Genomic DNA, 25476 nt, shown 5'->3' with positions numbered 1-25476 from the left:
GATTTGGGGAAAAAAAATTCTATTTCAGGACATAGAGTACCTGTATAGTAATAATACTCATGTAGGTTTCATGAGATCTAACTGCAAACTGCCTGCTTTCTTCAAATCTCTTTCATATATAAACAAAAAGCCTGATGAGATTTAGCAGTCATTCTCTCAGCTCCTGCCCCTGACAATTCGTTGCTCTTGTTGTCAAATGGATGTCAGTTAAGTCTAGTCATCTATCCAGCTTATGTCTACCTAAGTAGTTAAGCCATCTTTCAGAGCACTTTTATTTGGCCCAGTTCTACCTCCGTTCCATTTTTAGGGCTTGGATTATTTTTGTGTGTGTGTGCTGTAGTTTACCACAAAGAGCCTGTGTTACTTCTAAGATTAGCCATTCTGCAGAGCTCCACAGGTTGTTTGGAATAGAATAGGATCTGTTTCATTGCACTTCTCAAATTCCCCTGAAGAAAAAACTTGCTTTCCTCTATACTTGACAAACTCACATTCTTAATTATATTCACAAGAAACAGCCTGCTTGTAGTTCTAAACAGAAGGGCCTTTAGGCTTTGCTGTACAAAATTTTAGTATGAAGTTCTGTGTTCATATTTATGGTTCCCCAGCTCCCAAACAGGGCTTTCTTTCCACGACCTGCCCCCCCCCCCCCTTCCTCATTATATAAACCCCGCATAAGGATAGAAAAAGAAGGCCCTGAGAGAGTCACTTGCAGCACAGTTGAGTGTTTGTAAGTTCGCGTGTCCTTTGCATACAAATTCTTGTGCATACAAGAAGTCTGGAGGACCTCAAGGCTAAAGGTCAGATGCAGCTAATACTAGACAATACAAGATGCTTTGAACTAATTCAAACCCAGAATTAGCAAACTTTCTAAAGAGCGACATTTTTGTGCTCCTTCATGCTAAGTGTCAGATTTTCCTGGAACAGATTTTAATGTCAGCAATGGAAACCCTACCAAGTCTAGCAAGTAACAAGGAGTTAATAAAACAGAGGGAAAGCAGGACCATGATGTAAGCATACTTGACACACCATGCATAGCAACAAAATGACAGATTCACTGAAGTGACTAAAAATCAAAAGCACATTTTTTTATTTTTGAAAGAAAGTCAACACACACAAATACTTTACCTGACAATAAAATCAAACTCTGATCCTGCAAGCATTAACACGCCAAGCAGAGTAGACACAGCCCCATCCAGCACCGGTGCAAACATGTGTTCCAATGCAAGGACAGCCCTATGGTTCCTGTCTCCCATGGCAGTTAAAAACGCCTGTAAAACAAAAAAGTCCATTTCCTTAGACTGATGCATACAACCTTCCAAACAGCCTCTCTCCTCGTACACACAGTTTTCCATCAGTTAATTACTCCAAACGACAGTTTATCAAAGTTTTATTTCTGTAGCTGGCTGACCCTTGAGAGAAGACCTGATCCTGCAGTCATACCACATAGAAGTTGCTGAGGTCACACAACCAGAGCAAGCACTGATGACAGAGTCAGACCATGATAATAGTGGAAGCAATGCCTGCTTGCAACAGTAGCCTTTTGTCTCCAGCTTTCCTTATTTCCACCTGAAAAGAATTCATGTCTTGGTGAAAGCACTTCAGGTGTGAAAATTGCAGGGCTACTCCTCTTATTCTTGTGGGTCCATGGCTTCTATGACTTTGTTTAACACTTTCACTCAAAACCAAAAGGTTTTTAAACTTTTAGTACTTCAAAGCTAGTTCTGTACATACAAAATTATCTTAGGAATAGTGCTGAACATGGTAGTGCCTGAGCAACAATATGACTAATGAACGGCCTTCATCCCTTCAGCTCCTTATGAACAAGCTGTATCAAGAACACTCAAATGGTGATGTGTGTTACGAATTTGTCTACTCTGTGTATGACTCAATGGTTTAAGAAAACAAGAACCTGGCTGATCTTTTTCCTGTGATTAGTAAGGGCTCTCTTTGGTTAATTCCCTACTGGCTATTAAGATATGTGCTGAAGCAGCTATCTTCCTCACAGTACTGGAATTTAAGTCTCTCTTCTCCAGAACTAAAAAAAAACAAAGGTCACAATTCGCAAGCAATAGCAGAGAACTGACCCACAAATGGATTGTGAATCACTCTTAAACTCAATTAATTTCGGTATTAAAAGTTCCAGCACTGCCTTTTTTGTATATACAACACTGATTTGACTGTTTATGTATTCCAAAGTTTTTATCTCCAGTGTCAATATGAGAAAACCACTATTTTCAGTTTGCTTGGCAGATTACCTTCAAGCACAGGTGACCCGTAAAGTTCTGTAAATTAAATTAGTTTCTTCTCATCTAGAAACAACTGTTTTGTCCCTTTCTATTCCAATTTTCCTGTTTTAAATCTTCAATACTAAGAAGCTGTCATTTTTCTTCCTCTTCTACACCATTAGTTTCTAACACTTCGCAAACTATTCCATGTCCTAGCAAACTCAATTACTTCCAAAAATCTAACTATCTGTAGCAGCAGGGGAAAAAAAGATGTCATCACTTGAAGGACCTCAATTGCTCCACTTTAACCTTACCCTACTTCCACTGTGGTTTTTCTCAAAATGGTTCTTTTCATTTAGGGATATTTTATATACCCTAACTCTGTACATCATCTAAACCACTAGAAAAACAGTAGAAAAATGTTTTCCTCCAGACTGCATGTTTGTGCCCACTATTATTAGCCAATGGCTTCTGAAAAGAAGGTGCAGATTTTACAAATGGAATGCTAATTCAAACATGTTCCCATTTGAAAAGTCCAGAAGTACCAAATGACACAATATCTGATTTTGAAAATCTCCTCTGAAGAATTCTCTTTTGCAAGGTAGAGAATCTACATGCAAGAAGGAACAAAAAGCTGTGTAACACTGAAGCAACAACAATGAGGCTTCAGACAAGGATCATGAGAGTCTGGACTGAAGCAAGGTGATTTAAGATCTCTGTTTTCTCTATATACTTGCATCAATCAGACAAACAGGTATCACAGCTAATGTGTCCTCTCTTGTCTCCTGGGAGACTGACTCAATAGTTAGGAACTCATCAGGATCCACTCTGTTCCATTGAGACAAACAGAAAGTTAAACAAAACTGTGACCATTTTCCTCCTGAGAATCACGTCACTGGTAAGAGATGGTAAGGATTTGTGATCTGAACATAGTCACCATTTTATTTTAAAATGTTTTTTAAATGTTTCTTAATTTTTACGTACCAAAGCAACATGAACGGTGAATTCCACACCAATGCCAACAGAAGCAATCAGGATAACCACAGGCACTGCACTCAGTTTTATTCCAATTAGACCCATCATGCCAAACAGCTCCACAGTCATCAGAGCCAGCACCACCACCTAGATGATTTCAAACATCTGTTAGTAACTTCTTATACTCCAGACAATGAAGAGAAAGATATTTCAAAATAACATGGTTCCGTAAGACACATTCCTCAAAGCCATCCTATATTCACAAGGACAAGCTGCTTTTACTTGTTTCATTTTTCTCAATGGCAATGAATGCTGAATAGCCAGTCTAAATTACATCCTGAGAACCAGTTAACAGAAGCACCAGCTTTGTACTGGTTACAATCCATCAGTGAGCTGAAAAACCATTTATTCCTCCTTATCATGGATACTCCCAACAGGTACATTTTTCTTTTTCACCTGCCTTTCAGACAATCCTTCCAGAAAAAGCATCTTTCAACTATCTGTATTTGAACTCTCTTTTGTAGAACTGCAAATACAAGCGAGGATGTCTAAAGCCCAGAAGAAAGTGAATGCCATAATCAGCTGATGAGTCTCAGGTTACAGAGGGACTCTGAGCTTTTAAGATATTTGGGGGAATTGACATGGACAAAATGAACAGTTAAATATAAGAGGAAGCTTTTCTTTTTCTTTCATCTACCTTGTAAAAAAAAAACTGAGGAAAAGGGAGGGGAGGAAATCTGGGGAATCAACTTTAAAAGTAGCTAAAGACAAGCAGGAAAAAAAAAAAGGCACACTTATAAAAGCAATGGTGGACTCTGAAAATAAACGCCTTTTCCAAAGGAAAAAAAGTGTGCACTACAATAAATGATTTTATAAGCTAATGAATCAAGCATAATAACATAAATTGCTTGATTAAGTGCTATGAAAAATATTCTAGACTAAACATTTACCTTTTAACATACCTGTCATATAAATGTACATTACAAAAGCTAGTAACTGTTTTATGCTTTTCTACTTCTGGCATTTTATAAACCATACGATAGTTTATGGAATTTAAACATAGGATCATCATCATTCAATTTAACTTGAATGTTTACTGAGAGGCTTATGGTGCCTTGCAGAAACCATGGAGGAGTATTCTCTGCATTTTACAATTTTATGCTCTTTCTCCTCGACAGCTCAGTTACAGTCTTTCCACAGTGCATACCGTACAACATAAGCATTTCAGTTTTTTCCAGAAAGATTGCATTCAGAAATTGCTATGAAAATTTACGGGCAAGCTAGTCATAAGCAACTGCCTTGAAAAATAACTATATGTGACAAAAGAGGAGAAGGTATATAGAATTAGAAATTACTTTAATAAAGCTCTTAATTTTCTTCTGTGTCTTTATTTCTTATGTTAGCGTGCATTTGAGCAAGGGTAAAAGTTTATGTACCTTTCTAAGAAACCTTTAAACCTGCAAAAAAGGTGGCCAGAAGATTAAGGTTATTAAGGTTTGTACCTTTAGCATGAACCCTACCCCCTCAAGTTGAATAAATATATAATGAATGATGCAATATACATACTCCACCAGAGGCCCAGACATAAACAAAACCTTCCCGACTACAGCAAGAGCTATGCTGAAAGGAATTTGACTTCAACAAAGACCCTTATAATAAACTTACAATGATCCCAGCTGTCCAGGGGTTTAGGAGGAAGAGGGCACACACCAGAAACGTGCAAGCTAAAACCACGCTAATGGATAAGAGGAGCCAGTGACGAAGTCCAATGTACTGCTCCCAGAACAGAAATGGGTAACCATTTGGGTAGCTGGAGATCCCCAGGCTGGTGTAGTTATTACAGATAGCTCTCACTTTCTCGATAGCCTCCACAAAGTCAGAAGTTTCACGCAATCCATTGAGGTAGAAAGGAAACTGAGCGTATTCTATGGGCTCAGCTGCTGGAACTAGGAAAATGATAGCAGTGTTAAAATGCGTGTTTGGGAATAAGATAATACACAGAGACTAGGGTTAGCAAAACATTTTATTCTCCACAGCAAAATACATAAAGGGTGGTGAATTTAAGTTTTACTTGTTTGGAATGAGTGGTAGTTTAAAAACTCTCCAGTAAATAGAAACTGGGAACAGTACGTGAGATTATTTTATCATGTGGTACTTTTTACTGAATACTTGGTCAAAAATCCCTAACTGCAGCAAAAAATAGACAATCACATAATTTCAAAATTTTATCCAAATGCTCCTCTTTTATGCAGTGCAGTTTCTTCAAAATCAAAGCTCATTTCCCTGAGATTAACTGGGGTCAACTGACACAAAACTGGAGAAAAATTAGGCTTGGTAAGGTTGGTTGCTTTTTTAGGATTTCCATCAAATATTTGGAAATTCAGATTCAGAAATCCACATTCTGTTATTGATGGAAATTAGTGGAGAAAAAAAACCCCATAATATAAAAGTAATGGCTTACTGAGGAAATACATAACTTTTATCCTTTAATTATTTGACAAACCAACACTCTCCATACTACTTTTTTAATCTAATGCAAGGTCTGCTCTATCACTAGAGGAAAAAAAAAAGGCTTCTGCAACAAGCTTTTGGTTACTGCCATTGTGTGTTCCAGACCCTGCAGCTTCATTCAGTTGACTTGCTTAACATGATTTGCCCTATTATAATCTCAACTATAAATTTTCATTAAGACAAAACTTGGCTGACTGCAACAAAGCTCTAGGGCTCAGATACACTGAAGCATGGCTATCCAACCATATTTCCAACTGCACCAGTTGTCCCCTATACACTCTCTCCCGTTCACTACTGGTGTCCAACTAGCAATCCTCCCAATAAATTGCAAGCTGAAGCAAAGCAATGCCAAGTGGTATTGGTGCCAGGAAAACAGTGAATGGCCTGAAGTGGGACTTCTCCCCTAGTTAAGTAGCTCTTGTACCGTATCAGTGCAGTAGCTTGGTGTTATGAGTTACCTTGGTAAAAATTTCTTAGGTATTAAGAATTGAGGATAACCATGACAGAGTTTCAATAATGAAATTTCAGAATAACTTGGGCAGGAATTTTGTGAAATCCCCAAGTTTCTCACACAGACAGAACTATCAAGTAACACTAGTAAGGTAAATGCTTACTATAGAATTTTAGAGCTTTAAACTGTTCTATAACTCTTTCTTCAACATGATAAAACCCTGCAGTGGTGTCACAATTGCAGTGGTGCTTGGATCTCCTATGGCTACAGCATAACACAATGTATTCTCCTGCTTATGCTTCTGAGCCCTGTGTAGCATCAGCCAAGTAGAGTTACTGGTGCTTGAAGGAAGGAGTGGGGGCACTCGTGTAAACTGTAGGACATTAAGATGAAATGCTACTTACTTCTCAGCCTTGTTTCTGGCATGTAGTCTGCTTTGTCATGGACCCACTCCGGGCGGTGCGGGCGGATGTTAGCTTGCGAGGCAGCGTAGGCCACAGGGTCGTTGCTAACCCAGGCTGTCAGGTAGATGTAGAAAGCATTTGGGTTAATGATTCCATCGGCATCCACCAGACGCTGCTTAGTCAACTGCAGAATGGAAAAAAATTAGAAGCCTTTCAGAATGAGTTTTGCTTTCAGGGCTCTTGCCATAATGCTTTCAACAAATGGCCTGGAGATGCAACACAAATATAGGAGGGTAAAAGCAAGAGAATATGAATCTTCACTTGAAGGGACTTAGCAGAAAATTATTGTTTGACAACAAAACCAACATCTAAGAAAATGCACTGACAGTGGTTATTTTTAAATTAGTACTCATATAATATTTACAATAACCACTAAATCAGCAGATGGTTCCAGAATAGACTGAACCAATTAAATACAAATTCTGAAAGACTGCAGCCAAGAATGAAAAAACAACCAAGTTGGAGCAACATATTTAAAGACACGGAAAGAAAACCTGGCAAGAGTCCCTGTACATGTCTGTGTGCAGTTAACCTCTGTTGTTAACACTGAAGGAAATGCCACCCAGTAAATGGAGGAGAGCTATAAAAATAAAACAACATCTGTATAAATTTTGCTAACACTTGCCTCCTATGACCTATGTATTCAGAAAATGTCCAGCGTCAAAAAAGCAGATGAGAGCCCTGTGTTATTTGGGTCACTGTGGGCAAATGCATCTGTGGGGTAAACAGCAGTGGTACACTTCCAGGGTTCTGTTAGCCAAATCCTGCACAGCTAGAGCTCTGACAGAGGACTCCATGGGTGAAAAATATTACTGGGGTTTTTTGTTTTGTTTATTTAAAATTCTGGCTCAGCTCCAGTTCCAGGTCTTTTTAATGAAATGAAAAACAACAGTGACAGCAGTTAAAAAAAAAAAAAATTGGATTCCAAGGATCTGGATTCAATTAGTCCACAGGATATGCAACAACTGTATGTCTTCAAGCTGTCTCTGGAACTGCACAGTACAGCGCTCAACCCCTGTGGGTGCACCACACTTTTCTCCCTCCCAGGCACAGGAAATTATATCAGCAGCTGCAGTCCAATTGCATTTGTTCCACAGCGTACCTGGTACACTCTCCTAAACAAAATGTCACTGAAGGTTTTCTCTTCAACTCCCTTTCTTTGCCTAATTCATTGCTGAAGCTTCATTCAGACCTGACAGCATGTTGCATGTTGCTATACAGCAGTGTGTTTCACACACTACAGTAACTTTGAACGATTTGCTCTGTAAATCTGTCACCTTTAATGCCAGAAAGAAAAAAGAAAGACGATAAGCAGAACTGCCAAGAAGCTCATTAGAAACACTGTTTTTCTGGCTGAAAGCACAGTGAGTCAATGATGACTCTCAGAGAGGAGAAGGTACATTATTGCAGAATTTCTTCTTCAGGGTTTGAAATCTAATCTTAGGGTAAGGAGTCATTCCCAATGTATTTCCACCTAGAAATGGCTACAGCAAATGCAATCATATGCTGTGGTAACCTCAGGCATACTTTATTTAGTCACCTCTAACAACTGCCATTTGTAGTTCTACAGCAGTTTAGATGTGTTTAGTGATGGTGGTACAAGAATATGATTCTGCATGTAAGCATTTCAGTCTACTTCCTCTATGATTCATTAATAACTTCTTTTAAATGTTCTGCTTTGCACAAATCAGTAGGAACAAACCAAATTATTGCAAGTGTCTGGCATCGGACTGAACTCCATGTACCTATGGATGCAGAAAAGCATTTTTCACAACAATTTCCATGGAAACTGAGCGTGTCTGGCACGGGAGCACAAAATGCACACCAACCAGTACCAATCAAGGACTAGCATTCCCCATGTTGATTTGAACACTTTGCAACGTAAGCCATACTGCAGCTAACAAGTGACTTCAGCTAAGTCAGCAAGGCCACACAAGAAACATGTAATTCAGACATTCAGCTCCTTGAGTTGGAAAAAAGAAACTATGACTTTTGTAGCCTTTGCACCTCCCCCCACTCCTGATGACTTGTGTATTTTTGTGTAAACCAGCATGGACTCTGATACACTACCTGGCTGATGTCAATGGGCTTTGCAGGGTTGCCTGTTTGTACCAAGAGTTTGTAAGCCAAAACAGCATCATCAGAACCATTTTTATAGTTGTTGTAAGTGATCTTCCCAGTCTCCCAGTCACTGTCAAATGCATCCTGAAGGCCTGCAAAGTTAAGGGAGGCAAGGGGAAGACAGAACAAGCAGGTGAATAATCACTCTTACATACAAATTGGAGAAGCAGAAAGAATAATTATGCTTTTTCATAGCTAAATGAGGATGAAAATTATCAACCTGGTGCCTCCTAAATTTGGGGCTCCTTCAGTGTATAGGAAGTACCAGTTGCATGTCCCGTATTTCGCCCAAAGAAAGACAGGGGAACCAAAGAAATGCAAGAGAGAAGCCCCAGGAGTCTTCCCAGGTTGTGCAGAGGACCAAAGTTGAGCTAGCAAGGTGCAGATGCATTGTGCACTGGCATAAATGGCTTCCCCTCAAGGGAAATTGAAGATCTTCTCTAAGCGTTCCACTTAGAGAAGTGTATGGGAAAGAGTTAATCTTGTCTAAAACAGAAAAGGGCTGAGCTCAGCCCTCATCCAGCTTCACCACCTTACAACCAGAGGAGGCATTTAGTCTGTTGCCTAGAAGGGAAACATTCTGCTTACTCGCCTCTGCCTCACCAAAACCCTGGCTGAGCACACTGAGCCACAGAGGAGGACACACACCGCTCTCATTACTGTTTTGGACTACTGCAGAGCACTGGGGCAATAGCTTCTACCCTATAACCAGAAATTCCACTACAAGGGGGGAGAAAAACACACTCAAACCTTCAACTTCAAACAGCAACTCAGCTGCTCCTCAAGCACAGCGTGAGTGAACACGATTTTGTCAATTTGTTCCATCTGTTCAACTTGTGCAGCTAATACAAGTCATGGGATCTGCTGCCAGCACATGTAAAGATCACAGCCAACACCTATTCACTCTCAACTGTTATTTTCCTCCTCGCCACCCTTCAAGGGGGAGGGAATACCTCACAGCAGAAATTTGGATCAGATTTAGTACAGGAAGCCACAGCCCAGCACAAGGAGGCTCTGTGCAAGCAGGTGACAAACCACATGTCCAGGGAAGGGAAGAAAACGGCCAGGGGAGTGGCGGTGGAGGAAATCATCAAACCACCTCACAGATGGCCTGAGGAACTGTAATGAAAACTATTGCTGCAGGCTGGGTAGGTTAGCTACAGCTCTACTGAGATAATGGCACTGGAAGAGAAAATGCACCTGGCTGACACTACCTCCAGTACCCTTTCCCATTTACCAACTTGTCCCCTCTTCCTTAGAAAACTGCCTCCCATGTTGTCTTGCTAAACCATGTCAAATCATGTGAAGCTAACAGGCTGAGAACCAAATGATGAAAGAAGCCTCCTAGATCTCTGCATTCAGTCCTCTAGCACTAGCTCAGGAGGAGGACGATTTGCCATCAGGTTTTCTGGCATCACCAAAGGACTTTGAGGTTCCCTTTAAAAAAAGCACTGTTTGCTGGCATCACAGAGATGGGAAACACTGGTTAGAGTATGCAAAAATACCAATCCATCCCTTCTGTGCTAAGTCCAGCTCAATGTCAGTTTCTCATGAAGTGGCCAGGTGAGAGTACTTGGGCTATCATATCAGTGACAAGAAACACAATGACTTTGGGAAGTTTAAGAGGAGGCTGTCAGAAAAGCACATGGAAAAGGAGATGACCTAAGAATAGTGCAACTTCCAGTAAAAGTGTCCCCTTTCTGCAGGAGGAGCACACAATCTGCTGTGATAGACAGCACGTCAGAGCTTTCAAGTAAACATCCCACCCCTGTCACAGGGCTCCACAGACACAATAACAAATAAATCCATTGGCATGTGACATTACCAGTCTGAGGCTGCAAAAAAGGGCACGTACTTTTAAACATTACTACAGTAGCTGAAATCAGCTCTCTTACATCTTCCCCTGCTCCCCCGTTTTCACAAGTTTGGTCATCCTTCAAACCCTGCTCCCTTTCACATCTTTATTCTTCAGCCAGCTTAACCACTTTCCATTCTGGATCATTTTATTACTCACTTTACTGAAACTGAAACGTTTCAGGAAGAATATCAAGAAACCACTGTCAGTTAATTTCTGAAGAATTTCAAACTTTCAATAATTAAAATTTGCCATTACACTTTGAAATTGGTAGTAGAGTTTGCTGCTTTCAAAGCAAACATGTTCATAAAAATTATTTTAAAAGACATTTAATCTGTTATAAATTGGATTAATGATACGTTTCTGGGCAGAAAGATGAAAGTACCTTGCTGACATCTTTTTGCAGAAAAAAATATAGAAATTAAGAGAATTTAAAAAATCTTATAGATGGGATTTTTTCACATCAGCAGTCACTTTTGCTTAGTGCTTCATAAGAAAGTGACAACATCCAAAATTATGCAGAATGTGGCAGTGGGGGTGAGGAAGGAATTCCTACTGACTCATGTGAGCAGCTGCCACCATGAAACACCAGATAAGATTTCTCTTTAAAAAAACAAGCCTAATTAGAAGCATCAAGGAATCCAAGCTACCTCATTTACATTCGGTCACTAACAAAAACATTTACAGCTGAAGTGAGTGATTAGTGTTAACTTTTCTTCTGTTGCATTTTCAGTAAGAGAAAATATGGTAACATAGTATGATACTAGAAAGCGAAGTACAAGGGATCTCTGGAAAGAGAAGTGCGTGAGGCAGAAGACACACTCCACTGCTATTAGATGTGGAAGAGCATACAGCTAAGCCAAAGATTCCTTCTTGATAAAAAATGGTTTTGTTCACATGTTGTCGCATCCATCCTGCTGGACAAATGTGTATGTGTCAGAAGGCCACCTTGAGCCATTAACCTCTGGCACTGGGTTCACAGTCAAGTCGGCAGGAATTAGCCATGCAGTTCAAAGCTGTTCCTACTTCAATTATCCAGTCCTTCCAGCACATAAAACTATGCCAGTAGAACTGTTTCACCTCACAGAGGATTCTCCCTGAATCCAGCCTAAGCCTGTACCTTGTTTGTAAATTCTATCTTCATCTTCCCTTCCCTTGACTCCTTTGGCACCAGCCACAGTTGGTAACATTCAGGTGTTATTCTGCCTATTAGTCTGGACCTTTAAATAATTCCCCAACTAGGACAAGTGTGGCAGCTTTTAGTTCAACAGTCTAGCTCCCCCCGTAACATCAATGCCCTGTACCACTTGAAAACATAACTTCTTTCTATTGATACATCTCAATATCCTCCTTTACAGCCCTTTGAATGCAGTATCACACTCTGTGAAGACAGCCCTGCAACTTTACAGGGCTGTAGTAACTGTGATCCTCTCAGGAAAGGTGGGGAGAAGAGGTAAATATACAGACCCAAATACTAATTAATAATCATAATGGTTAATTCTAAAGCTGTGTGTGATCAAGAGGCCAATCAATGTGCCTTCCATCACACATGTCACATGGACCACAGCAAGTCACTACTGCTTCCTGGAGTCTCCCTGACCATTCTACTGTAACATTTTAACATAACATCTACTGTAACAGGCTCCATGCAGCCTGTCAGTATACCCTGGGTACCAGGAATACACACAGCTCCTCTAGTGGAAGAAAAGCAGAGGACAAATAAGGATAGGCAGGCATGGACTGGAGGGGAAAAGTAACTATATGCTGAATGAACTAAGTACAAAAAAGGAACACCCCTATGAGAAGAGCATGTCTGGAAAGAACACACACGAGCACAGACATACAGCATGAAAAGGAGACATGCAGGCCCTTGGCCACACCAACAGTCCTTAGCACAAGAGGAACACAAAGGATTACAGAGAGCACAGGGAGACACCCCAAGGGGAAGAGGTTTGAGAAGGTATGTGATGCGCCTGACAGAGGGGCACTGGGAATGCAAGTACTCCTGGGAGTAACACCAAGTGGGCTAGCCTCCAGCAGTTCACTTTGAGTAGCCTGCAAGGGAGCAGATCCAAGGGCACCTCCTCCTGACTTTATCATTGGCAGACCGTGCTGAAGTTGAGCACTAATAAAGCTTCCTGAACACAATCTCAGATTTCCATCTCCCTCATGGGGGAGGGGGAAAAAGTGGAAGGGGGGACACCAGACACATTTCTTCCTACTGTTTTGGAACAGCAGCAAAAAATAACCACAAAAGAAACAAAGTAAACAGAAGAGGTTTAAGAAAATTTAGAAAAGCATGTAGAAAGACGATTGCTTAGAAGTCTAGAAAGTATAGTAAGGTTCCAATCCAGCAAACATCTAAGCTATGCTGAATTTTCTTCCTGCCAGTAATGCCTTCACTTACAGTTCAATGTGCTTATGTGAGCAAAATATTTTAAATAAAACTTCTAGTGAGTAGACTGCAATGAATGGATCCAATGTATTTAAAAACCATTAAAAACCCACAAAGCTAATAGCTAAATACTGCTTTGCATTATTTAGCAATGCATTAAACACATGGGAAACTTGCTCATTTTGTGTAGATTTGTCACTTACATGCATCTGCTTTCCTAATATTGTTCAACATATTTTCAGAAGGAATAAAATTTACCTACATGATCTCTGAGAATCATTGGCTGCAGTGAGCATCTGTACACAATTAAGTTTAAAATTTACAGTCTCACTAGGTCAGCACCATTTATTTTTCTTTTGGCAAAAGCTTCCTAGAAATTTTCCCAATAGAAAGACACAGGTAGGACCAAAGTAATCCTGGGCAAGGTATGTTTGCTGTTATATTTGCTAAGATGTAACAGTACTCCTTATTTTAAATATTAACCAGTTATTTGTCTCAACGCGTGCAATTATAGTATCTTCAATATCTTTAATTACTTGACTTCAATATAATTATCATCATAATACCTGAAAGGCCATGCCTTCTCTTCATCTTTCCCCACCCTGTTACACTTCAGCACAGAAAAGCAGCACCACAGAAAGGGTGAGGGTAGTTGATTGGAAACCTAGAATATGCAATAAGTTCCCAATCCAATAAAACACATAAGCCACACTGAATTTTCTTCATGCCAGCAGTCCCAGCAAGACCACTCAAGACCTGAAAGTTAAGTCTGTGTCAGAATACATCACCGACTGGGATTTTTCATTTACTGCTCTGAAAACACTCAGCAAATATTTATTTAACCAAGACAGGGAGCCATATTTGGCCATAATGCATAAAGCCTCATCAGCTGCTTAGACATGAATGGCATGGATATAATCACTTAAAGCTTCAAAACTGTCTTACTGGGGAGTAAACTTAAACACAAAGAATTTAAGTGACAGTGAGTCCACACGTGGGTTTGAAGCAGCACATAGGCATTCTCCCCACTGCTCACAGTCTTTAACTGCGTGACTGTATTTGAACAAGGCAGCAACACCAGGGTGAACAACTGTTCTTTCTCCCAAATTAAGAAAAGTTTGTGTAATGCTCTCTTACCTTGCAGCCAGTCTCGAAAGTAGTGCAACCACATTTTGGGGAGCTGCCTGTCCTCTTCCAACAAAACATATGTCACATTGCTGAAACTTCTGTGAAGTTCATAAAGTAAGTGCTGGACATTTGGATAGTCTGCTTTCTGTGTCACAATATACATGTTGTAGAATGAAAAGTATTTGAACTGTGCAGCAATGAAGTCATATTCCCGTGTTTCCCGTGGTACAATGTCTGTGAGATCTAGTCCATCTCTCACCCGGGTAGTTCCATAGAGGCTGAGCCCAAGTAAACCCAGAAAAAGAAAAATAACCACAATCTGCAATAGAAAACAGAAACATATTTGATTTTAGGTTTTTAAAGGAACTAACCATTCATAACGTCATACTACAAAGCCAAATTCAAAATTAACATCCATCAGTACTTTCAAGCTTTTTATTTTTCTTGCTTTTTTTCAACCATGTACATACTACAAGATTAAGCTCACTTGTTCTTCCTTGAAGGGGCTCTGCTTCAGGGATGAGAACTTTATATCGTAATAAAGTTTAAAAGTTACTTTATATTACTAAAAGTCACCAGAACCCTCACTTGTAACATACATTTGAAGTATGTATCTACAGCACTTGTAAGATAAAACTTTCAAAATAAGAAATCAGCTGTGAAATTATTAAAAACTGTTATTCCACAAGAGTTGTATTTATGCCTTATATTTAATACCACTGCCGGGATAATTTTCTTACTGGGCAAGGCAGAAGACTAATTTTGAAAAACAGGTAAACAGTTCCCTGATTACCTTGGCTCTTGGTTTTAGGAGGAACGGAGCATAATGCTTTTCTGCAAAAGATGAGAGTGTCCACTTCGTACAGGGTTGCTCAAGGCAGTGTATACTGGAGTCTGAGAATTGGGAAAGTAAATCCCTCGTCGAGCTTGTGCTTTCTGGGCTCTGGCAGCTCAGGTTGTCTTGTGTCACTGTCACTGGCTGCACAGATATTTCTGAGCGAGGCTCTGCTGTGGTGTAGTACACCTGCGTGTGAGGATCATATTCTGTGCGCAGCTGCACTGTGGATTGCATTGTAATCTGAGTTTCATGTGCAAAACTGTGGCTGCTGTATGGGGGTGGAGGACTGTAGCAAGTACTCTCGTTTTCCACATACGCTTGAGGCTCAACCTGAATCACTCTAGTTACACATGGACTGTAAGATAAGAGAAAAACATCTGATCGCATTTGGACAGATCCTTATTTTAATCAGGCTAGATAGGGTAACATGCTTTAATCTGAGATTGCTTCTACTTCTATTAGACGGTTTACGCTAATTACATGTAACGCTTAGATGTTAATCTCATTCTGTGCCTTTAAGAAACATTTCTCAGACAAGGTTCGTAGTGTAGGGCCCTGAGAATATGTGCACATTTCTTGTCCTCCAGGAAGAAGGAAACAGCATCTGTCTGAAGACATTGACATGTACACACATCACCCCATTAATTACACATGCTCATCAGGTAGTTGTGCAGAGTCTGAATGCACAGTAAGTCTGTCAGTTTGCATCTCTGTATGTACGCTAAGAATTAAGATACTTAGATGAAGAGGCAAACACATGACATACTTAGTTCTTCTGTTTAGAACAACTGAAGTAACTGTTAAATAATATTTGGGCCTTCTGGGTAACATCTCAGACTTTTGGGAGGCAGGTTGAAACCACTTGCCATACACTGACAGAATATTTTATAAGTCAAGAAAACATTAAAGTATTAATGAAAGGATTCATTCCTAGGAAGGGTGGGCAATATGAAGAGAAAAAAAATCACAGAAGTAATTAAGTATTCCCTTTAGTCTATGCAAAGCCCTAATAGATTACCACTGCAGCCACAACAGACACTTCATCAAGCATTATCCTGTAATGGTACTGATCATTCCTTATAATTCTATGAAAAACTCACCCAAGGGGAAGTAATTTTACAGCTTATTTGTTTCGGTTTAAAGGCATAAAAGCGTAAAAATTAACACATAATGATTTACTGTAAGTCAGGCTTCTTAGTATCCTGAGTTATGTACAGCTTTCCAAGATTAGCCAGTACTGGCACTGGACACCTTGCAGTACCGCATAACATTCTAAAAATACTTCAAGATGTACTTAAATTGTGGATGTTTCATCTGCTTTCAGAAAGTTGTTTTCCAACAGTCAAAATGAACATATGTAGGAATGATGGGAAAAGTGTGGGGGAAAGGGGATGTGGGGGAAGAGAGGGAGAGTGAGACATATATTTTAGCTTTTCCCTTCAGACAGGTAAAAAACAAAGTAGCAAATGTAAGCCAGTCACTAGCAATGAAATCATAACAATAACATGCTGACCCCAGTTTAATGAATAACTCCCACTCCTGACAAGGAATGGAAGCACTGATTGGTGACCACAGAAAGGACACAGCTCACACATCAACCTACTGCTCACTCTCACCTTGTAAAACAGCAAAATATGTCCAGTCTCCTGTCTTCCCGACGATAAAGGTCCATGCTCAGGATAGCAGGGAAAATCAGCAGAACCATAGCAAAATTGAACACCACCACAACTGCTGCCTAGAGACAATCACAGGATAAGTGATGTTGCTAAATTTCAAGTAGGGCATCAGCTTTACAAAGCACAAAAATCCCTTTCAATTCTCATCCCCGTTTACCACTGCAACCATCTGATGCTTTCAAGCTTTTGCCTGAGCAAACTGAGAGATATTTACATTCCCATTTCATTATGGTAAGTCTCTTGCAGTGAAATGATTTATTTTAACACTAAACCTTGTAATATTCTAATACATCTGTGCCTGGATATGTCGTGATTATTTTTAAAGTAGAAAAACAGAGTCTGTTTACTCAGTAATCATATTTTTACATAAAATTCTGACATATTTAGAGTGTCAAGGCAAAATAAAATGGAAGCAAACCTGAAACTAGAACTGAAGTTCTTACATTTATGGGATCTGAAGCAATTTAAGCATCACAATAATATTAAAGCATGTTATTAAATCGGAAGTGAAGATTCAGTAAATTTTAAAGAAACAAATCTGTTTAGTAAAATAAATACTTAAAAGTTTGGCCAAGAAAGACCAGCATTGTGAATTTTTCAGGGATTATTTTTAAAGGAGAATGAAAATTAAACCAACACCACATAGCAAATATATGTATTAATATGCCTGTGTTTAACAGAGCTTGATTTACGAGCCAGTCTACCAAAATGAGTCTTAAATTGGAACAAGAATACTTGATTTAATTTGTAATGCAAGTATCACATAATGAAAAAAACAACCTCCCCACCCACCCCCTTTCAAACCATACTCCAAACCCTTTCCCACACAGAGATTCCCAGAGAATTTCCATAAACATATGTGGTGCAGCATCTATCATTATTATTGATAGCATTTATTTGTAATGCAGAATTGTTAGGAGCACTAGCCATCACAAAGGGAAAGCTGGGCACTGAGAACTGGAAGACAGTTGTAAGAGTAGGAGAAACACAGGGAAAAAAATGGTTCAGCCACCAACTGCTGGAAAAAAACCAACCCATGAAAGCCTTATGTTTTACCCATTAGGAAAGCAGTAGCCATCTCAACAATAGCTCAGTTTCATGTTAAGGTAGTCCATATATAAACTATCATGTGCCTCCACCTGTAACTTCTGAAATAATGACTGCTTGGTTGAAACAGTCTTAAAGAAGAACAAAAGTTGGGCTACAAAAATGACCCAATATAAATGTGATCTCTTTTTTTTGAAAAGAAATGTATGGCTTCTTTTGATCTTGAGATATCTGGCAGTACAAGTGATGTGATATCCAAAATCCATGATGTGATATCCAAAATCCAAAGTCAAAGTAATAACACACTGAATGTTTTCTACAGTTTTGAAACTGTCAGAGTATAATAAAAAGCTTAGATACTGTTTTTACTATTCTGAAAATGACAGAACCAACTAGTTATGTGAATATTTTCCAGTCATTTCAATCATAAATATACTGCATACAAAAGTGGGTTTTATTGCCGTTTCTCTTTTCTGGTCTCTAGCCTGCTTGAAGTAAGATTTTAGGACTGCTGGTTGTCTGTAGACATGGTTACTAAAACAGAACCTACCTGGTACTTGAAGCCAAATTAGTATTTAAACATCTTTGTGAGAAAAGATCCAATAACTATTTAATGATTTATAAATATTCACACAGAAAGGTATGCAAGGTCATAGCCAAGACTTTAAAATTAAGTGATCTGCTTTTGATCCTCTCTAGAATTAATTCAATCTGTCAGAAAAACAAATGGCTGCTGTTGAAAGAAAGGTGTTTTGGACCTCGTTCTTACAACTGCTTTCTTTACCGGTGCTAAACCAAAAAAAGGTTGAATCACCCATATAACATGAATAATTAGTTGTGCCTAACCAAGATCTTGTATCAAGGATCAGCTAAGATTTACTGAGATTTGGAAAAAACAGCTGAGGTCTGACTCAATAATTCTTACTCCTCTCAGCACGGCTGAAAAACTAACAGAACTCCTCTGTTTCTGCTCCATAAACTGCAAATACTTCACGCCATATCAGTTCCCTCTCTAGACCCCAACATCCTTGAATCTCCAAGAATACTAAACCTGAAAACTAATACTTAACTGTGTGGTAGTAATGCCATTGAAGTTAGTTATACTGACATCTGATTTTTTTTTAGGAAGCATCAAAACTAATCCAACAACACACAATAAGTCTGCCTACTTACATGAAATCTGGTTTTGAACAACTAGATTTTCCACTGTGCCATCCCAGTGTTGATGTACTAACTGCTCTGCAAGTAAAATATTTCAAAGCAATCTCTGTTCTGATTTGAATTTAAATAGATTCCTAGGGCTTAATATTGCACTTCTTATATATTGCACACTCTCTCTCGCCCACCTCTCCAGCATTACAATGATTAACAATTCTCAGTTTTCACAACTAAGTAAGTTCTTGTATGAATTCTAATTTGTTTTCCCATCAAAAAAACCCACCCTGTGACTTGATAAGGGGAGGGAAGGAAGAATTGCTGAGGAGTGATTCAGTCCCTGACCCAATGCATCTGCCACTGCTTTCTTCCCAGTGCCATTCATACACAAAGAATTGAAGAATGAGGAAGTATGAGAACTGAGATCGTGACAACAGCCATAATCTCTAAAAGCAACAATGAACTGTGGCAGCAAAGCTTCCAGAGTACAGGCAGCACCTAGGCTGAAAGCATGCTTAGGATTTCTGGCAACAGGGCATCTTCTCTCACACCATCAGAGACCATTGGTCAAAAGGGAGAGAAAAGGGCCTTAGACCTTTTCCTTGGGAAATCAACAAAGGTAAGATTAGTCCAGAAGGAATAAAATGGGACCTACTCAAGGGTGTGAAATGAAGGCATTCAGTGAAATGAGATCAGAGAGCTGTAAAAAAATTCCATTAAACAGAAAAAATTATGTTGGTCACTTCCTGAGAAACACGCTACGGTTTTTGCATCTTTTCATAATGCACAGCCTAAAAATATTATTGCTGCTGCAACTGTTAACGGAGACAGAAGAATGGCAGTCTGTGCTGGAGGCAGCAAGGGAGTGGGGAGCCAGGCTGGTAGGTATGTGCTGGGGCCCCGCTGAAGTATGTGCTGCTGTGTGCCATTCCTGGCAGCCCACCCAAGAAGACCGGGTGTGCTGTATAGCCAGAGGTGATGAACAGATGAGGAGGTCTGTCAAGAAAACTTCCACCCTTACTGCTCTCTATCTGCAGCTCCCTCCTGACATGGTACAGGCTCGGATCCTCGTCCCCCGCCCACTTTTTCCTTAGGCTTTAATTTTGCTTGTTAAATTCTCATGTCGGGGCAGGGAAAGGTAAATTATGTAAATAAAGGTGGGGGACAAACCATTTCAGCAGAGTAAGATAATGGAATGAGCTTAAAAACATACATTCTTTCTCTCCAGAAACCCACCACTGCCACCTGGTAATGGACTTCTACATTTAGGAAAAAAACTTGTCATTCTTATGGTGAGGGAAAAAGTTACTTCTAACACTTATTGGGAAAAGTGCTCTGCTCATTAGTGGATCCACACCACTCTGCTGTTACGGAAGGAAGTTTCTGATGTAAGAAAGAAGAGTTTGATAATTTTTTTTACCTTATCTTTCCTGGGCAGAATTTACTGTGTGATGGTCTCTGAATAGTCTGTCTTAGGAAATAATGCAGCCCAAAGGTAGTTACACTCAGCCTTGCCTTCCTTCATTTATATTCAAAACAAAGGGCTATGTTTAAGACACTGCTACTGTAAACTTCAAAACTTCCAGTGGATTTCTCTGATAACCTCTTCCTTCACCACCATTTTAAGAAACGAAATGCATCTGAAAATTCAGGACCTACTCCTTCAAAGTCCTGAGTACTCTTAGAGATGATTCTTACGACTGAGTATTTGGGTCATATTCAGCAATCTCAAAGCCCTAAAACTGTTTAAACAAAGGGCTAATAAGATCAACAGATAAAAGAAAAATTTAGAAAATTGAAAGAGCTAAAACAGTTCCTACTTGTGCATGTAAATAACCTCAAAGATCTCACTTTCAATAGACCTAAATTCGACTTTTTAAATTTTGGAAAGAGCTAACCCTAGCAAACTCCTAAGAGACAGCATCAGGCTTGCAGTGCTTGAGTTCCATAAAGTAAATTAACAACTCAGAGGTATCAGTGAACTGCTTTAGCTGGTAGAATATGACAGAAGCTGAGATAGGAGAAGGCACTGATGTGCAAAACATGAGCTTCTAACTAGAAGTTTGGCTTGCAGATGCAGGAAACTGTTTATTCTCCCCCAGCAGCCAAGCTATTTTACCAATACTGGGACTCAAAATTACAGAGAAGTTGACAATTACCTTGTAATACCTTAAGTCAATGACCAGCAAAACAAGATCAAGAGCAATCCTTTGTTTTTAAGCCCCTCTATTAAAAACTCACTATCTAGATTAGAAGATCTATCTGTATCTGTGAAAAGTAAATGCAGTATTTCACTGCTTTTTAAGTTTTGCTAGGAAAACATCAAAGACGGCAAGGATTTCTTGTTTAAACATGTCTGAATAAGAGGGAGAGAGAGGAAGGAGACTGTAAATAAAGAAATCCATACATAAATACAGACCACCCACCAAAACTGCGTGGTTCTCTGATTCCAAGTACTGTGATTAAAGTATCACCTGACTTTGATTTTACCTGGTGAAGCTGGGCAAAGCAACTAATAGATGTTTGTTTTAGTGGTTGCTAACTTATAAGTGTATGTATGTTGCTCTGAGATCAATGAATACCCATTATAGGCCTCCCACTGCTCCTTTTTTGCACATTTCACCTCTTATATACATATAAGGGGCTACTACGTTCTAGCAAAGACAAATTACCAAGTGAGAAAAGTTTGAGCAATTCAAACACTAATTTCTGGACTCTCATGTGGGTTCCTACACATAAATTCCATATCAATCACTGCCTTATTAAAGACTTGGATGTTTTTATTCTGAATAGTATCAACATGTTCATACAATAATACGTAGAAATCTCACTGGAAACTTTTTGTTTGTCATTTTGCTATGCAGACTTTGTTTTTAAACTTTCAGTGACTCATTCTGTAGCATGGCAGTAGGCAAAAATAAATTACTTTAGGAAAGGCATATGTAAGTTAACTGATTACAGTATCAATTACAGCTGTTGTCTCCAATATATGTTCCAAAGACAACCCGTCACATTCTGAAGTTGAAGAGTGAAAACAAGAAAAAAAAAGAGCAAAATCTGATCAGATAAGAGAGAATTAATATTGGTGGTTCACACTCAACACCTCAGCAGTGTGATTGCAACAAAATGGCCCACCAGTGTTGAATACTTCTTTATAAAATGCATTTAGGCTGACATAACTTTTGTAAAGCACAGGTACTACAGAGTCTGATGACCTCCAGTATCCTGTTAGCTGCTGAAGGTACATGTTAAATGTTTGAAATTGGTCCACAGACTCAGGAAACGTAAATAACTTCTTCCAGTGGAAGAAGTGATATACTACCAAAAGTATTTCACACATTTAGCTTAGCCTTTACCATGGGAACCTCATGAGGTTCAGCAAAGCCAAGTGCATGGTCCTGCACCTGAGTCCTGCACCTGCACTTGTACCTGATATCCTGGTATCAGCACAGGCTGGGGGCTGAACAGATGGAGAGCAGCCCTGGGGAGAAGGACTTGGGGGTGCTGGTGGGTGAGAGGCTGGACATGACCCAGCCATGGGCACTCACAGCCCAGAGAGCCAAACGTGTCCTGGGCTGCATCCAAAGCAGCGTGGGCAGCAGGGGAGGGAGGGGATTCTGCCACTCTGCTCTGCTCTGGTGAGACCCCACCTGGAACACTGCATCCAGATCTGGGGTCCCAGCACAGCAACCCGTTGGACTGAGTCCAGAGGAGGGTTACGAAGGTAATTAGAGGGATTGAGCACCTCTCCTGTGATAAAAGGCTGAGAGAATTGGATTCCTCAGCCTGGAGAAGATAAATTTCTGGGGGAACCTTACAGCAGCTTCCCAGTACCTAAAGGGGGCTACAAGGAGGCTGGAGAGGGGCTTTTCACAAGGGCATGTAGTGACAAAATGGGGGGAATGGCTTTAAACTGAAAGAGGGTAGGTTTAGATTAGCTATAAGAAAGAAGGCTTCTTTAAAATTTGGGTAGGAAAACACTGGGAACAAGTTGCCCAGAGAAGTCTAGTTGAAAATGTCCCAGCTCAGGGGGTAGGGGAAAAAGAAGAAAAATAACTATTGAAATAGTACAGTGCTCTATAGTGCAATAAATTGCTTGTGTCAGGGAAGAAACTCCCAAAGCTTTCTTCAGTCTGCACTTTTAGAAGAAATCCTTCTCCAATATCATAAATATTTCACATTTCTGAAGGTATATTATCACAAAAAATTCAAGACGACAAAGAGAGAGCAAGGAATGCATGGTTTAGCACATAAAATTCACATTTTCTCTCTAAGCATCTGGAACACGAAATTCTTGAAGTTTTCTCCAAGTTTGCTAAAATTACTGGGAGTAAAGCAGTAAAAACTGCTACAGTAATTATTAATATTACAAATGCATACATACTGCTGTCATTACATTTGTAGTTTTTAAGAGCAGCAAATTGGACAAACATAAATGAAAGGATTAAATTGCGGCCGAGGAACATTACAGTACACACTATACTGCAGACTACTGCTCTCGACTTCACAATGTGAATCTTTCTGGAAGTTTGTTTCTGCTCAGTTACATGTAGCTTGGGTTTTGCTCTCAACCCATCTGTATTCTTTCACCTGCTGATAGGATGTGAGAGACTCTGTGCATGAGAAAAGGGAGCAGGAGAATCAAGGGCAGACAGCAGTTGTGGTAAACAGCAGTGATGTACTGGTTCAGTGAACTGCAGCAGCACCAAGACCAGGCTTCAATGCTATCACTAACAAGTATCATTGTCAGACTTCACCAGTGCATAAGAGCTAACAAAATAGGATATAAACTTACTTGGAGTGAAAATGCTCTTAAAGCTGGAATAGGAATTAAGGCAGCCATAAAGAAAGCAGTAACATTGCTGATAGATGTAAGGGCTACACTTGCTCCTGTTCGCTTCAAACATTCACCTGTTCTGTCCTGCAAAACAAATGATGTATCTTAAAAGTCAAGTGAATAAAGTGATGTCCTGCAAATGAAAGGATCATCCTACAGATATAACACAGTTGCAGTGAAAAATTATTACCATTAAATTCTAAATATATATTTTCATTTGAGAATATGTGAGAAAACTATATACTAAGTTTGCTGTTCAGTAGGAATACAGATGAAGCACTCAAGTTTTTTGAGGGTAGAAAACATCATTAGAGTTGATTCTAGCTTCAAAACACAAAACTAAATGGGTACTGACAACATAGCAAATACATCTGCAGTTGAGAAAGATGTAATTTTTACCAGTGGAATCAGTTGGTGTTCTCGTTTTTCAGACAAAATAAGCATGTATTAACAGCATAGAGGCACAACATAGCTACACATCTTGAAAAAATATGTAACAAAAATAACAAAAAGAACACCGCCAAGTCTAGGGACCACACACAAAACCCAGCAAGAAATCAAGATAAACACATGACCCTTTCCTAACCCAAAGGGCTATTATGAAGAAGGCAGAGATTATAGTAGAGTGAGGCTGTATTGCCTGCATGCAGAGCCAGCTGGAGAGAGCACATGGAAGACTGCTTGTGCAAAACAAAATCAGCAAATATACATTAGTTTTAAATGGGATGTACTTTGGATATGAAACGTTGGACTGAGACTAAAAAGACTAATAAAAGTAAAGGATCATACAAGTGATGACACCTTAGACTTCCTATCAGTTATATGTTATGTTTTGTCATGGTCAATTATAAGCTTCAGAAAATAAAAATGAGAGAAAAATATAGAAAATAACTCCATTTTAGGGCCACAACAAATAAGTAAAGGTAACTGTCTTCCCTCTCTTTCCCCCTTATCTCTAGTGTGTTCTTTTATTAAAATCATTCTATCATTTAATTGTCAAGATTCCTATTTGAGTTTGTTCCTAAATTTGCATTAACTTTCACTGAAATTTTGGGCAGAATTTGGATTATGGAAATTAGTCTTTATGTAACACTTTATACATTAAAATTTCAAGACAAAATAAACCTAAGACACAACAAAAAAAAACCAAAACAACAAAAAACAAGAATGTGAACATTCCAAAACCTTCTAGGACCACATGTATTGCTATAATTTCCTACTTCGACAGAAATAAGAATTTCTAGACCCTAGGAAAACCTCTACTGACTAATTCTGGATATGATTATCTGTTCCTATATGAAACTTTTTGTTTTATTTTCCCCCAAATCTCCATTTTGTCATTACCTCAAATGGAATTCTCTTATTCTGTCCTGTTTCACTAAATGCATGTGCCAGAAGGAAAACATCGTCTACACCAACTCCCAGAGCAAGAAAAGGCAAAACCTTGGGAAAGAAACAAAACAAAGCAAAACCCAAACAGGTTGTTTTATGATCTGCCATGCAGCTAGCCATTAAATGGCTAATTAAAGCAACTTTTACATTACACTCTACACAAATCCAAGGGTAAAATGAAAATGAAAAGGATGCAATACAGGTATTAACTTTTATTCTGGAATATAGCTGAGGAACTTAAAGTATACCATTTACAGGTATGAATTCTCACCATAAGTAATTCAAATTTTGGATAGACAAAGAATATCTGATAATAATTCAAGGTACATTCAAAGTATTTTCAGAATTTGAACATCCTTGTATATTCAGATGTAAAAATAAATCTGCAGCTCCATAGGTAAAACTG

General features: G+C 39.2%; 1 protein-coding gene across 6 annotated transcripts in view; it reads right to left on the bottom strand.

The window, feature by feature from the left end:
* The window catches only part of PTCH1 (patched 1), an 80618-nt gene that overhangs the window by 9765 nt on the left and 45377 nt on the right, over positions 1 to 25476 (bottom strand). For all 6 annotated transcript variants that reach the window (XR_007200866.1, XM_048291197.1, XM_048291195.1 and 3 more), the window contains 10 exons: positions 25023 to 25121; positions 23637 to 23762; positions 16580 to 16698; positions 14919 to 15318; positions 14135 to 14444; positions 8697 to 8839; positions 6567 to 6750; positions 4866 to 5146; positions 3210 to 3347; positions 1126 to 1268 (listed from right to left, as the gene is read on the bottom strand). Coding sequence is in view for 5 of the 6 variants with exons in the window: in XM_048291197.1 (XP_048147154.1) it covers positions 1126 to 1268; positions 3210 to 3347; positions 4866 to 5146; positions 6567 to 6750; positions 8697 to 8839; positions 14135 to 14444; positions 14919 to 15318; positions 16580 to 16698; positions 23637 to 23762; positions 25023 to 25121 (1943 nt within the window). In the remaining variant the exon portion in view is untranslated. The remainder of the gene's footprint in view (positions 1 to 1125; positions 1269 to 3209; positions 3348 to 4865; positions 5147 to 6566; positions 6751 to 8696; positions 8840 to 14134; positions 14445 to 14918; positions 15319 to 16579; positions 16699 to 23636; positions 23763 to 25022; positions 25122 to 25476) is intronic.

Source organism: Corvus hawaiiensis, chromosome Z (assembly GCF_020740725.1).
Source record: "Corvus hawaiiensis isolate bCorHaw1 chromosome Z, bCorHaw1.pri.cur, whole genome shotgun sequence".
In the NCBI taxonomy this organism is placed as follows: Eukaryota; Metazoa; Chordata; class Aves; order Passeriformes; family Corvidae; genus Corvus; species Corvus hawaiiensis.
This window is presented reverse-complemented; position numbering and strand designations above follow the sequence as displayed.